Here is a 14352-nt window from a genome sequence, read left to right on the forward strand (position 1 = left end):
CCTTTCCTTACAGTTAGTTCATTTGGATAAAATGAACTATAAAAATGAACTATTGCACTATGAACTAAAACAAACTATAAAAATGAACTACAAAAATAAAAGACTTGGATAAAAAGAATGTAATGAAGACTTGTTACTTAGCTACCTTGGCTGCTTCTGAATTTGTTTACTTTGACCAATGAGCAACTGTTGGTTTAGTACTTTTAAAACACCTCTACTATGCTTAGACTTTGGTACTGGTAGACTTTTATTTGGGCTGGGCTTTGCCAAGATCACACATGGCCATGCCATGCCAGACCACGATACAGCTGAGCTGCTTCTACACACTGCCTATGTAAGGCTCAATCAGAACTGCAGCTCTTATGCCCGTGCTGCCTTCCTTGTGGCACAAGTCATCACTACTGTGGAGACAGTCATGGTACTACCCTCACATGCCAGGCTGAACAGGCTGCTCATACACAGCAGATGTCTTTCAGGGAGCCAAATACTTCTGTTTTCTTTTGTTCCCAAGGCAAAATGGCACAAATGTCACCCTTCTGCTTTCTCTTTAGACAAACTCAAGGCCTGGAATTCAAGGAAGAAAACAGGCACCAGCAATTGATCTTACACTTCTTCGCACAGGAGCCTCCTAAGATTGCCAGCTTTCCGAAGACAAGGATTACTTGGTTAAATGCAAGGTTAAGCAACGTGTAAATGAACAGAAGAGTCCCTCATTTGCTACTTATCCTATCTAGGGTCATTACAGACCAAAGGGAACCTCAAATTTGCAAGTACACCTTGGAAACTGCTTGGCATCTAAAGCACTGCTAAACAAATACACAGTAGCAGGAAAAAAACAAGGCTGAAAACAAAACTCTGTTTTCCCACTTAAGGAGATATTCCCTGAGTTTTTGTCCTCTGCCTCTGAAGCTTCAGAGGACATAGGAAGACCATGTGGCACTGCCAAGGGAAAAATTTTAGATGACAAATTGGGAAACGGTTGGTGATTCAAAAGGGAAGACAAGTGGCTTTATCAAAACACCACAAATGGAAGCAAAGAGAAACGAAGAGAGGAAAGCCAGTGAACTGCATAATTTACCGCTTTACATGAGCCCAACCAAGAAATGTTATGCAAACGAAGAATGAACCCAGTGGAACTTTATTTTCCTGCACTATGTGTTTTTGGTTTTGGCTGGGCTGCACAGCTCAGTTCACTCATTTCCTGGATGGCCCCACGACAAAGAAAAAAAACCCCAACCCTTTCACCTTGACAACATTTCTTCTAAGTACAGTTCAAGGTAAGCTTCCTGGCTATCTCCCCAGACATCTGTGGTTAACTGCGAGTATAAATACATTGTTTGTGAGCCTCTTTGAGGGTTAAAGGCGCTACTTATAGAAGCAACGTGTTATTAAAGGCAGACCACAGTAAGCATGAATTGGCATGGCACTGGCTTTAGGTGGGATCTAGCACTAGCACAGCATCACACAAGATGAATTTGAAAAGGGCTAATGAAGGAAACCACAGGGAAGACTCCCCGTGGAGAACAGAGCTCAGGAGGCGATGCACCACTGCTCACTCATGTTCCCATCATCAGCCACCAGATCACCACAGATGAGGGCAAAATCTAGAATAGGGAGATTGTGGCATGGTCGAGTCAGTTATGGAAACAGAATTATTTTGCTGTCTGGTCAAATAACAAAGTAGGAGACTGTGGCAAATGCCTACACATCTTTTCCTGGGATAAGATGCCAGATCAGCGATATTGAAGACCTAGAGAAGAAGGGTGATCAGCTTTCCTTTTAACTGTACCAGTACAGAGAAATCAGAGATAAGAAAGTATGCCTGGCTTTCTCTCTTTTGTATCACCGTTTTTAAAAACATAAAAGATTTATAATATAAAGAATAAGAGATCATTCTAGCCAGTTCAGACTCAGACTAAACGGAGCTATTAAAGCTACATGATACAAAATATCACTGGTAGAGTTTGTGATTTTTTAGGCAGCAACTTCTCTTCCTACATGTAACAATATCAATTTTCTTTCTTCTTCCTATTTCTATTAAACGCAGTCTTAAACAGCTAGAAATGCCTGTTTTATCTCTTCTTCCTCGTTTGGTACAAATTACAAGAAACATTGATAAAACCATACACAGTTCACACAAAACACTAATTAACCACAGAAACTCATCAACTTCATGATCTACGTCAAATAAATAGGAAAAAGTAGTGATAGTCTAAACCACTGATATAGTCTCCGACTTTGAAGTGTCTCACACTTCTCTAGCAGTGTAAATTATTCCCAGTATAAATCTTCATTGGACTGATAAAGCAGGGGTAAGTGCAGCCACCATAGATGAGAATTGGTAATGAACTTGCAAAACATCTGTGCAAGCATTTTTCTTCAGTGGATACTTCCTGATCTCTCAGGCATTTCAATAGCACCCGAGACTTAAACTAAAAAATGGCTAGGAAGTGTTGCCCACAGACTTTTCATGGAATAAGTCTTTACTGCATAGCAAATTGCTCTGTGGATTTCTGATTTCATTCTCTTAAGAGTCGTATTAAAAAAAGCAATAGGCAAACTGTAGTCATTACGTCCTTCAAAGAGGTTCATGTTTCTTTCTTGATGCTCCTAAACAAAATGGTAGGCTGGCAAGTCAGTTCTGTCTGAGCCCCTGAAGATACACAATGCATAACACAACATAACACAACACTGGAGAAATGTGATTTGCTGCAAAGATTTTGCAAGATATGATTTGTTGCAAAGCCACCCAAGGAGACTGTTTGCCCTTGGGCTAGTTCTTTCTCCTCCTTTGGAAGGTGGGAGGAGGTTGACGGTCAGACTTCCCAGGTGGTGTACATGTAATACTTTTTTAGGAAGTACTAAAAATGAAATACTTTATTTTGTTATTTTTTTTTTCACACATCATTGTTTGACTTGGGAGTGGAAACCTCTTTTCTCATCTGTTTTTCAGAACAAGCCATCTCAAGGGCTTCAGTAAGCAGGAAACACAGAAAAAATTGTGCTGAATTGCTCTGGAAAAACTACAGTTAGTGGGCTTTAAAATGTTCCCCTAGTATTTGCATTACTCCCTAAATACACCCTGTGTAAAACACTGAGCAATAAAAATAATTTAGATGTTAAGGTAACTGACAAGTACTTAAGCATGACCACTGCTGTTACATCAGAAACCCAACAAGGATTTTATTCACATCCGTCCAATTTTTATATGTCAAGGTTCCCTCGTGTTGCTACTGGAAACCACTGAGATGCTCCATGGAGAGCTAGGTGGGTGAGTCTTAAAGAAAAAGTCTGCACGTGAACTTCTTTTGTTCTTTTTTGTTTTGTTTTTTTTTTTTTTTTTTTGTAGTGAGGAAGCTGTTGAGAGAATACGGGAAACGAGGGAACTTTAACTATTTCTGCAGACACTCTGGTGTTAATAACTTCCTTCTAACTAGCACCTCCGGCATACCAAAATTCCACTGGCTATTCTCTTACGCATAAACAGGTCTTTAGAGAACAAGGCCGGAGTTAGACGTTTGCTGCTTTTGGGCCCTGAACTCTTCTTACCTGTAATTCCACCACCATAGAAGAGCCCCCAGTGGCTGGCTCTGTCCCTCAGGCACTGGCCAAGGCTTTGGCAAGGCGTAGCTGTGGTGGTGTGGGTGCAGCTGGAGAGGATCAGGGTTCAGGAATGAGCTGAGACCAGTGTTAAGCTATGAAGTGCTGCTGTTTGTCTCCCAGTAGCCAGGAGAAGAAACAATGAAAACAACCTTTTTAGGCTTTCTTTGTAAGAAGTGTACTGAATGTCACTTACATGGTAATCAATTGCTCCCCCTCACGACAGGAAGGTCACTTTTGGAAATGGAGGGCATCTGTCCAATGAGCAGAGCAATTTCTTACTATTTTCTGGATTTTTTGGGTTGTTAGTTTAAGACAGAAGTTTTTTCTTTATGAAACCCTTGGGAAAGTAGCTAGCTCCAGGTATGCAACACGTCTCTGCTAGCTCGTAAATGTACTTTCAGTGCAGGCAATGGCTAGCTGGGATTCCTGGCTTACCAGTGGCAAGAGAAATGCCTGAAAGAAATGCGCAGAATTGCCAAGACAAGGTGAAGCTGAAATTCCCCCAGATCTTGAAAAGTTTCAAGGTCAGGAACACTGAAGGGATGGGGGATCACACAGACAACAGTACGGAGTTAAAACAGTGGCAGGAGGGAATCCGTGAATCCTGAGCAGCGTGAGAGAGCCAAGGAGGGTACACCTCGATGCACGTAAAGGCTTACACTACTAGATTGAAAAAGGCACTTAAAATCTTTAAATCAAGACAAATAATGTGATGTCGTTCTCCTTCTTCACTTGTGCAAGGTCCTGCATGTGGGTTGGGGCAATCCCAAACACAAGAACAGGCTGGGCGGAGAGTGGCTCGAGAGCAGCCCTGAGGAGGAGGACTTGGGGGTACTGGTGGATGAGAAGCTCAACATGAGCCGGCAATGTGCGCTTGCAGCCCAGAAAGCCAACCGTATCCTGGGCTGCATCAAGAGAAGCGTGGCCAGCAGGTCGAGGGAGGGGATTCTGCCCCTTTACTCCACTCTCGTGAGACCCCACCTGGAGTCCTGTGTCCAGCTCTGGAGCCCCCAACATAAGAAGGACATGGATGTGTTGGAGTGGGTCCAGAGGAGGGCCATGAAGATGATCAGAGGGCTGGAGCACCTCTCCTACGAGGACAGGCTGAGAGAGTTGGGGCTGTTCAGCCTGGAGAAGGCTCCACGGAGACCTTTGTGCAACGTTCTAGTACCTGAAGGGGGCCTACAGGGAGGATGGAGAGGGACTTTTCATAAGGGTGTGTAGTGATAGGACAAGGAGGAACGGCTGTAAACTAAAAGAGGGCAGATTTAGATTAGATATTAGGAAGAAATTCTTCACCATGAGGGTGGTGAAACACTGGAACAGGTTGCCCAGAGAAGCTGTGGATGCCCCCTCCCTGGAAGTGTTCAAGGCCAGGTTGGATGGAGCTCTGAGCAACCCGGTCTAGTGGAAGGTGTCCCTGCCCACGGCAGGGGGTTTGGAACCAGATGATCTTTCAGGTCCCTTCCAACCGAAACCATTCTATGATTCTATGATTCTACTATCAACACAGTAGGAAAAGCATCTACAACTAATTCCCAGTCTCCCTTAATACACAAATGTAACATATAAATTTCTGCACCCATAAAATGCATATTTGCAAGCCTGTTTATGCACAGATTTTTGCAAAACTGTATTAGTTGATCCAATTTCTTCTACCATGTCTGGAGAACTGCAGTCTGTTACCCCAACATGAATTGCAGCAGCTCCCCAGAGGCAGGCCAGCAAGTACAGTAAGAGAAGGCTACCAGCTGGGTTTTTACGAAAGGAATACCTGCACAGTGTTTCACATATGCTTTGCATTTTCTAAATGGGCAAAAACATTCCATACTCCTTCCTGTATTGTGAAATCCCACATAAATGGTGAAATCCCGTTTTAATGAAGCATCTCTGAATATATCAAACTATAGATGACAGATTGATGTGTTGTGTTAACTGCTGTTAATTGACAGTAAGCAACCAGCTTTTGTGAAACAGTACAACTTTCGAGACCTCATACAGTTTTCTAATAGTGCTTCCATGAAAAAAAAATTGCTTCTAATGAACTTATTTTGAACTACTGTACATGGAAATAAAAAAATTAGAAAAAAAGGTTGACCACCTGAATTACAATAAAAGCAATACTTTAATGAAAGGTTCACACATGTTTTTTAATGTGACCCAAACTCAGAACGAGACTGACACAGATCACATTTCCACGTAAAAACCCATGAAATTTTGGATTTTCAGCTGCTTTCAGTGTGTGGTATGAGACAAGTAAAGACACTCAGCACCTTTTGCCACTGAAAGCAATGTCCAGTGTCCCAGTGGAGCAGGACGTGACCCAAAGAATAGTTTTATTTTGAAAAAGACATGTAAAACCCACATTTTTTCCATACCTTCTGTGTGCTTTTTTACATTACCGACAAATCCCTTTTTTTCCTACCCCATTTCTTCTGTCAGCTCTGAATCCCCCACTGGATTAACAGGGAGCAACCTGGACTTTTGCTTCCCTTCTTGCTGATGACAAAACGGCTTACAGCCCAAACCCTGGTCAGATCGTTACGGTGTGAAACATGCCACAGTCAGCACTTTCACTACTCCCGATGACGACCCATGGTGCAGAAAAAGTCCAAACTGACTCTCAAGATGTTGCTGGTACAAATCCCATTTTAAATGACTCGTACAATCAAGTTCATATTGCAAAGCACATTTTCTTTAATGAACCAAAAATAATTTCAGCAACACCAGTGCTCCCTTACACCTGTGAAAAGCAAGACAGTAGTAAAATGATCTCTACTATTTTTCCCTTTCTGCATAGTCTTCTGTGTAGAGGTGGGAAAGCCTTTCAGCCAGAAAACCAAATATGCCGATTAACACTGTACTTACCACTCCAACAGGGAAAGCTAAAACAGCCATCACCCAGTCACGGAGGGAAATGAGTTTTTTCAGCTGCCTCTCTTGCTCTTGACTGTCATTTCCTTTAGTGAGAAGACTCGACAGGTCAGTCAAGACGCAGATCCCGAAGAAGACAGCCTGGATAACCTGCACGGAAGCAGAACACACTCTTGAACACAGAGAAGACCAGACCTTTGGCAGAGAGCAGGCTGGACACAAGTGCATGTGAGGAGTATTGCCACGGAATTGACATGGGGAATGGGAAAACATCAGTCCCTTAAATATGGGTAGAGTTTGTTCACACAAAAGCCACTTGTGCTTCTAGATTGAAAGCCCTATATGCACCTTGCTCCTCATGTATGGGGGGAGTCGATGTGAATGGAAGGACGGTTCCAGAGGCGGGAATGCCCACCCTCACCTCACATGTGCCACCTGCCAGGGACTGAACGGCAGCCACCCCTTCTGCCTTCACACAACTCAGCCCCAAAGCCACAGAATTCACCTCTGAGGCGGAAAAAGTGAGGAATGCACCCTCTAAAAAGACAAGAAAGAAAAAAGATGAGCGGTTCTTTCCCTTGGGCCAGGAGGTCTCCCTTGAAGACCCTGCCTGCCCCAGACATTCCACGCAAGGGCGAAGTTGGTGCCTGAGACTTCCTGAGAGATGCAGCACACAGGCTGGGCTTCGGCGTATTGATCACTACTGCATCTCGGGTGGCGAATGACAGAACCATCAAGCTGCAGGAGCTATTCAAGCTTTCTTTGTGTGGTGGTGGATGGTCATTTACCTGCCTTTTCCTTTTTTGCCTTTACAAATTTGTGTGTGCAATATTGTAACATTATCTGTCATATTAAATTGGTAGTTTATCACCTGAACCCACTGATTTGGTTCAAACTTGACTTGATTTTAGTTTGATCACTGCATATTTCTTCCTTCATTAGCTGAGTAAAATTGTAGTAAGTTAGCTCAGGAATGCTCTTGCCCAAGGACCTGCGTGTCCTTTCTACTACAGCTCGGAGGAAGTGCACACAGACTGCTCACTCCCCAAGCTGGAAGCCTGGGTCACAAACCCACACGCATCAGGTGATCTCAGGTAAAAAAATAACAAAACATGGGCTTGGTTCCCAAATTGCACAGTGATTCATCAAAAAAACATAAACATATGCTTAAAATACATACTACACATTTTTCAAAGCTGTAAGCATGGAGTACTAGTTTAGAAGCCTTATTTGTAAATCTACGTGTTCCTCTGACTAAACAGCAGACCGTCCACAAGAAGTAAGAATAGCACATACCCAGATTTTGCAAAATACAATTTACTATGTGCATACATCTCTGCAGAATGTAGACTATAATAATTAATGTAAGAAACCACCTTAGGCTAGGGGACACTGATCTGCAATATGGTAGGGAAGGGGGGGAGGGAGGGAGGGACAGACAGACAGAAGGAAGGATGGAAGGAAAGGAAATACCAAACAGATGTTTGGTACTAGAAAGAAATCCAGAGATGTGTAATGGTTGGATGTATTAAAATACATTCTTTTCCTCAACAATCCTTATATGACCCAAATACTTGTAAATTCTGGCTGTTAAAGCTGTGAACGACAGACGTTCAAATGGCCCCCGGATCTGCTTGCAATTCTGCTGCCACTGCTCTCCCCTCTCCAGGCTGTAGCTACACATAATTTGCTTGATAAATAGATGAAGCAACATTGCAAAACATTCCCTGAAGCCATAAAATGTGACAGACTAATAGTGCTGGAGCTGTATATTGTGCTAGAAGAAGGCATTACTACTTCAGATGACTGCCTGGAAAAGTTACCATCTTCTACATAATTTCTGAAAAACATATTATATAAAAGTTGGGGCTCCTTGGAGCTACATAATCACACAAACTCCTAATGCCCTTTTCATGTTACTTGTTTGAAACAAGCACTTAGTAGGAAAATGTCTTCCCATACTCAGCCCTGTTTTCCACCAAACAGATGGCCTATTGGGAGAGAAGGAACAGAAGAACTAATTATGCATTTGCTTGACTTAAGAGGAGATAGGATACCATCTAATATTCACTTCAGAGTGTGAATGCCAAAGAAGGAAAAAGATTTCAGACAGGACTGGAAAAAAAAGTATACCTAATAGTAATGAGATCAATCTGGGTGTTCAAAAGTTTAGGCTGAGTACCAGGAAATATTTCCTAACAGCGAGCTTTGTCAGATCATGAAATAGTTTCTCAGAGGAAGTGGTGGAAGCCTCATGGCTTGAGTCACTCAAACCGATATTGGACAAAACATTCAATAATGTACTGCAGGGAACAGTATCACACTGACAGGGCTTGGACGAGTGACTAATGGATTGTTTGCAGCTCTAACTACGATTCCCTGAAACGGTCTCTCTCCGAAGAAACACAGACTCAAACAATCACACACCCACTTTCCAAGGGAATTGAAATTGTACATCCACTAATCAATCACAAACCAAAAAGCTTCTCTCCCCATTATCCTGTTATGAACACACCACTTCAAGGGAAAATATAATGATATCATCGGGAATAACTGAAAACTCCTAAAGGGAAAGAAAGTACTCAACGATTTCAGGGAGTAGGTATGAAGTAAGCTATTCTACAAAAAGATTAACAAATGAAAATCCATATGGGAAAGAGAAAATTACATATTTATTGAGAACATTCAGAGCCAGTGAAAAAATCATACAGTGTTCAGGGAGGAACAGTTCCAGCTTATTCATACAAATAATGTACGTACGTTCGCTCTAATACTGCCTTTCCTTCCTAGAATGTGCAAGAAAACTCTTCTGACACCTATCAACATTTAGGACTAGACTGAGGACCTCCAGAGCTGCATGAATCTCAGCAGCATAAGCTGAACAGCCAGAGTCAGTAACAAGTTACATCCTTTGTGGGTCTGGCACAGGAAAAGAGTAGCATGCAGCTACTGGGGGTTTATGGTATGAAACCAATTTTTAAAGTCCATGCTCCTCCGTGTGAATGCTGCTTAACAGATGTGAAAAGTTCACAGCAAGGGAGCAGAAACTCTCTCTAAACAATATTCTCCAAAGTGCTCTGGTGTTACCTCAGATTTCAGATCACATTTGCAAAACAAGGACCTTCTTTTGAAAATCTGCAGGTGTTGAATCTATACACGAAACATCCCCAAGATGTTAAACAAACAGTTGACTTTTCTTTTTTTACCCCCCTTGGAAATGTAAGCAATAACAGCACTTCAGAGGAAATATCTTCCAATTTTGCCTCTAACTAGAGTTTGAAGGAAAACAGTGATTTAGAAAATGACAAATACAAATTTGACAGAAAACATTTATACCTTCCTTAAACCATGTCACAGTGATAGAGGCAGAAACACGGAAGTAGAGCATGTAAAACCAAAAAAATCATTAAAACAGGTATAAAATACCAACTTACTGCTGGCCCCTTGTTCTCCATTGAAGCCTAGAGGGGCTATTGCTACTGTAGTTGATACTACAGTACACTTAAGCTGTGATAACGTAATGACAAGCAATGGAAATGGCCATCTACAGGTATTTTAGTAATACAAAACTCTGAGCGGAGAAAATACTTGCTAAGTTGCTGCAGGAGAAAACTGCTATGAACAGAAGATGAAACCAAGCAGCCCACAAACCTCAAACAGTGAGATCAATTCAGATTATGTATCAGAAAATACAGCTTTTATTGTTTCTTATGAACAATTAGAATAAAGTAAACTAATTGTGCACGTCTGTCTCCTGTGAGAAAATAAAGTATTGCTTCAGCAGGACAGTTTTTCCACAAGGTGCTCACTTCAGCATAGCAGCTAATGACCTCCCCATACTCCCTCTAACTTGACTTCCTAGAGCCGGACAGAAAATGTATTTCCTCACAAACTTTTCTTCAGGGCATGGAGACTCCCTTCCCTCCCATGCTGTGGGACTCCACAGTGCAGAACAACAAAATCTCTGCACAGTTGAGGTCAATAAAAATTCTGTCACTCCTCTTACAAGGCAGAAAACTCCCATTAAATTCACTGAATCTAGGACTTCATTGCCCATGGACTCATCCTCTTTCAAACTCACTCTCGTAATCAGAAGCATTCCTTAGGGCTCAGGGCAGAAGAACTGGAAAAGTCTGTGCAAGCACTACTATTATTGATGGGTATTTTTTCCTCTGTCTACCTTTGAAAATGGAGAATTCACTGTCCTGAAGTTATAATTTCTGAGATTAACAGCACTTACAAATTATTTCACACACCCCTCTATGAAATAATGCATCTGAGTAGGCTGGCAAACAGACAAGTGCTGTCAGAACAAAATATGGGAGCAACACTCACAAAATCAGCATGAAATAACAAGTGAGCATGGAAAATTAAGTAACTTTTGCACATTCCAAAATGCCATGTTTGTGCATAAGTGCATGAGTGCGCACGTGTGTGAGTGCACAAGCATGTATTATATTAGGTACCTCTACCTCACTTACCAGGTAAGCTTCCACTGTTTAAAGGCAAGACTGCATTTGAGAAAGAGACTTAAGAGTCTGCAAATACAACCTGTATTACAGGAAGATTAATTCTCACTAGGGTGTCAGGGAGGCCTGGTCCCTGAGGGGTGGCAGTGGCGGGGCCAGCCAGGACCCGTTCCAGCCCCAGCCAGGAGCAGGCAGCTGGGGGCACCAGGGCAGCCCCAGACATCAGGCACCACGCCAGGGACCGGCCACCAGCCCAAGGGTTTGGGGCTGGCATAACCTGACTCGTCGAAGCAACAGTCATGCTTAAGACAACCCCTGGCTTTACACAGGAAAATGAAAGCTTAGTTCTACCAGCATGTAAAATCAAATTGCCAAAAGCTGTCATTTCTCATGTATTTCAGATTTTAGAATCTGCCATATACAGAACGTGGTCTGATTTTCATTCTCAAACAACAGGAATATAATTTATAACCTCAGAGTATCTGTTACTACTCCTTGTCACCTTGTGTCACTTCAGCTTTCATTCCTCCAGCCTCTAGACAATTATTATTTGACGTACAAATGTACTACGCTTCGGTATTTAAGATGACTGTATTTTAAGAAACTGAAGTAATTTAAGTCAGATTTTTATCTCTCTGCCCACCGTATACACGACTGATTGGACTCTTGTTTTGGGATCATGCTTGGCTGAAGCTGCAGTATATTGGGCTGTAACGTGTCGACAGCCTGCATCCTGCAACAACAGCTCAGTTATCTATATGTACAGAGTACGTCCAGGTTAAGTTGAGAATAACAAGGTGTTTTTGATGGCAGATGAACTGTGTTTACAGAACAAAGTCATGGGTTGTAGCTGTTTACTAAGTCTGTTACTGCTCTTGACTGCATGAAGCTACTGATTCTTCCTGTCCATCGCCATTCCAGTGTTACTCACAGGCACATTGCTTTTATTCTTGTCGCTCCTCCTCCCCTCACTGTATCTTTGTGAGTTATAATAGCAAGCAGAAGCTGGACAACACATAATCAAGTGCTACATTTTTGTATCAAAGATGCTACTGACTTCAGATAAGGAAAAGGCAAATCTCTGTGACTACAGACAAATGAAAGACTTATAGAAATAAAAGCAAAAAGCACCAGCATTTTAAGTACTAAAATACAAGCCAGTGTAGTATGTCTAACCACTAAATCTACAATTAATTAAAGCTGAAGTGCAAACACCGTGAAAAAGTACTGTGTGCTACTCGGAATCATTACTTCTGTGCAAGGAATGGGGAAGAAGACCTGAATTTTAAAGGCCAGAGGTAAAAGAGCAGCATCACCCCAGAAGACTCATTGACTGACGTTAAGTTGGGGCATGCAGTCAGACCACGTATCACATCTTCTTCCACGCAGCCTGCAGTGCCATGGCTGGTTTCGTTTGTTTTGTTTGGTGAAGGAGGTTTCAACAACGTCACAGGCCACTTCAACACAGAAAAGGAACACGGCCCCTGCCCATCAAAGCCCTGTAGCCTGAGAAACCAAATACACAACATACAGGAGTAAAGTAAGGGACAAGGGAACGAAAACAGAATAAGCCAAAGGAACGCTTAAGGCAAATGTCATCTATTTTACTTTGAGTTGTTTGTTGGTCATGAATCTTGAAATATTTATTTCTCCTATTCCTCCTTTCACTTACACAAATTAGAACTTAAATTCCACTAGTAAAACATGACACTTCTGTCAGAAAAGCCATTAGAAATTTGGTAAGTGCATAGATGGACAGTCATATAAATATCTAGCACTGCCCTCACCCAAAACAATGACTCATGCCTCCCTTTACAGCTCTCAGCGGGGAAGGGCTCCTGTAACCAGGATGTCACGCATGAAGACCAGTCCTTACTAGGAAATTCAACTTCATTTTCATGATTCAGTCCTATGACATGAATCAACTTATAAAACATGCCTAATCCCTCACCATATGACGTAAATTCCACGACTCCTTTAAATATCATCCTTCACTTTCTACATAAACTCCTGTAGCCTTTTTCTTTAAAGCCCACCAGTACTGTCCACATGTAACCAAGGATGGGGTTCTAAACCAATGAGATTTTATAGATACACAAAGAATAAAGTCTACCATGGAATTATTATGCATGGAAAAGGAAGCCGTTTGACTCTTGGGTCTAGTTTTTATAGGTACTGTATTGTTTCAGTCCACGTGTTAAGCACCCACTACAGAGCTGTGGAAAGGGGACAAAGCCGTGTAAGCTGAGGAGATCTTGTGTTTCTGACAGGAGAGATGCATTTTAAAATACTTCCTGTTGAAACACAAGATGTGTTTTTATCTGGACAGACAGAAAGCAACTTTTTGCACAAACTAAGCAACTTAAGTAAGAGATCAGAAAACAAAACCAGATGTGGGCCCCTAAAATATAATTTTTTATAGCACTGCCTTTCAGCATCTATTACAATTCACAATTCTCAGCACATGAAAAAAAAAAAAATCTGATAAATAATATAACCATACTGCATGCATCTCTTCCATTCTCTCTCCATCCCCCCTCCATCTAACCCAGGAAAACCTCTTACTGTGTTACACTTACTGGAGAGATTAAGTCTCAGACCGTTCTGTTTTAACATGATTCTTGACTGTCTTGTAAGGGTTTTCAAAAATATGCAGCACAGTTCTTGGAGAGGTAATGTGATTGTGCTAACATAGTTTTAAAACCAGTTTTCTTAATACTTTTAGTACTCCTATAATGACAAATATATTATTCCTTACTACATCAAGCTAAGCTGAAATTTGGTAAACTATACTCAGAAATGCTTTATTAAGACAAAAAAAGCATATTTTGCTATTCTTTTCACATGGGTAAAATACCCCCAACAAAAAAACTGCCATAGTGGACAACAACTGAGAAATTACTTTTAAAGTGCTACCATATCTCAGCTGTGTTGCATACAAGACATTTCCAACTTGATCTCAGCACAACAGAGTGTATGCCATCTGGCTCAGAAGTGCTAGCAGTGTGGAATCCACTACCATGTATCAGATGAAGAGATGGAATGGACAAATACAGAATAAACTAAAGCAATATGAACAAAAATTTGACCAGATGCTGAGAAAGTGTTAAATTTTCTCAAATCTTTTGCATTTTTTTCAGCTGTGTCATTCCTCTCCAACACTATGTCAATCCAGCCTTCCTTCTCCCTCTAAAAACTATAGGCATTTTCTGGGTACTTTAGATTTACAGATGTCTGCGTATCTTACTTTTATCTCAGATAATACACTTAAAGAAGCACTAAGCTAATTCTTGCAGTATTTAAAGAATTATTATTCTTTTTTTCATCTTTATCTTTTTGATTTTAAATTGTTTTTACTAAATTTATTTTCTAGTAATTCCGATCTTCTTCCTTACTCTCTTGCATT

General features: G+C 41.4%; 1 protein-coding gene across 2 annotated transcripts in view; it reads right to left on the bottom strand.

Annotated features, from left to right (window-relative positions):
- The window catches only part of AIG1 (androgen induced 1), a 124556-nt gene that overhangs the window by 81346 nt on the left and 28858 nt on the right, over positions 1 to 14352 (bottom strand). For both annotated transcript variants that reach the window (XM_075413905.1, XM_075413904.1), the window contains exon 2: positions 6472 to 6627. In XM_075413905.1, coding sequence (XP_075270020.1) covers positions 6472 to 6627 — 156 coding nt within the window. The remainder of the gene's footprint in view (positions 1 to 6471; positions 6628 to 14352) is intronic.

This window comes from Opisthocomus hoazin, chromosome 2 (assembly GCF_030867145.1).
Source record: "Opisthocomus hoazin isolate bOpiHoa1 chromosome 2, bOpiHoa1.hap1, whole genome shotgun sequence".
NCBI lineage: Eukaryota > Metazoa > Chordata > Aves > Opisthocomiformes > Opisthocomidae > Opisthocomus > Opisthocomus hoazin.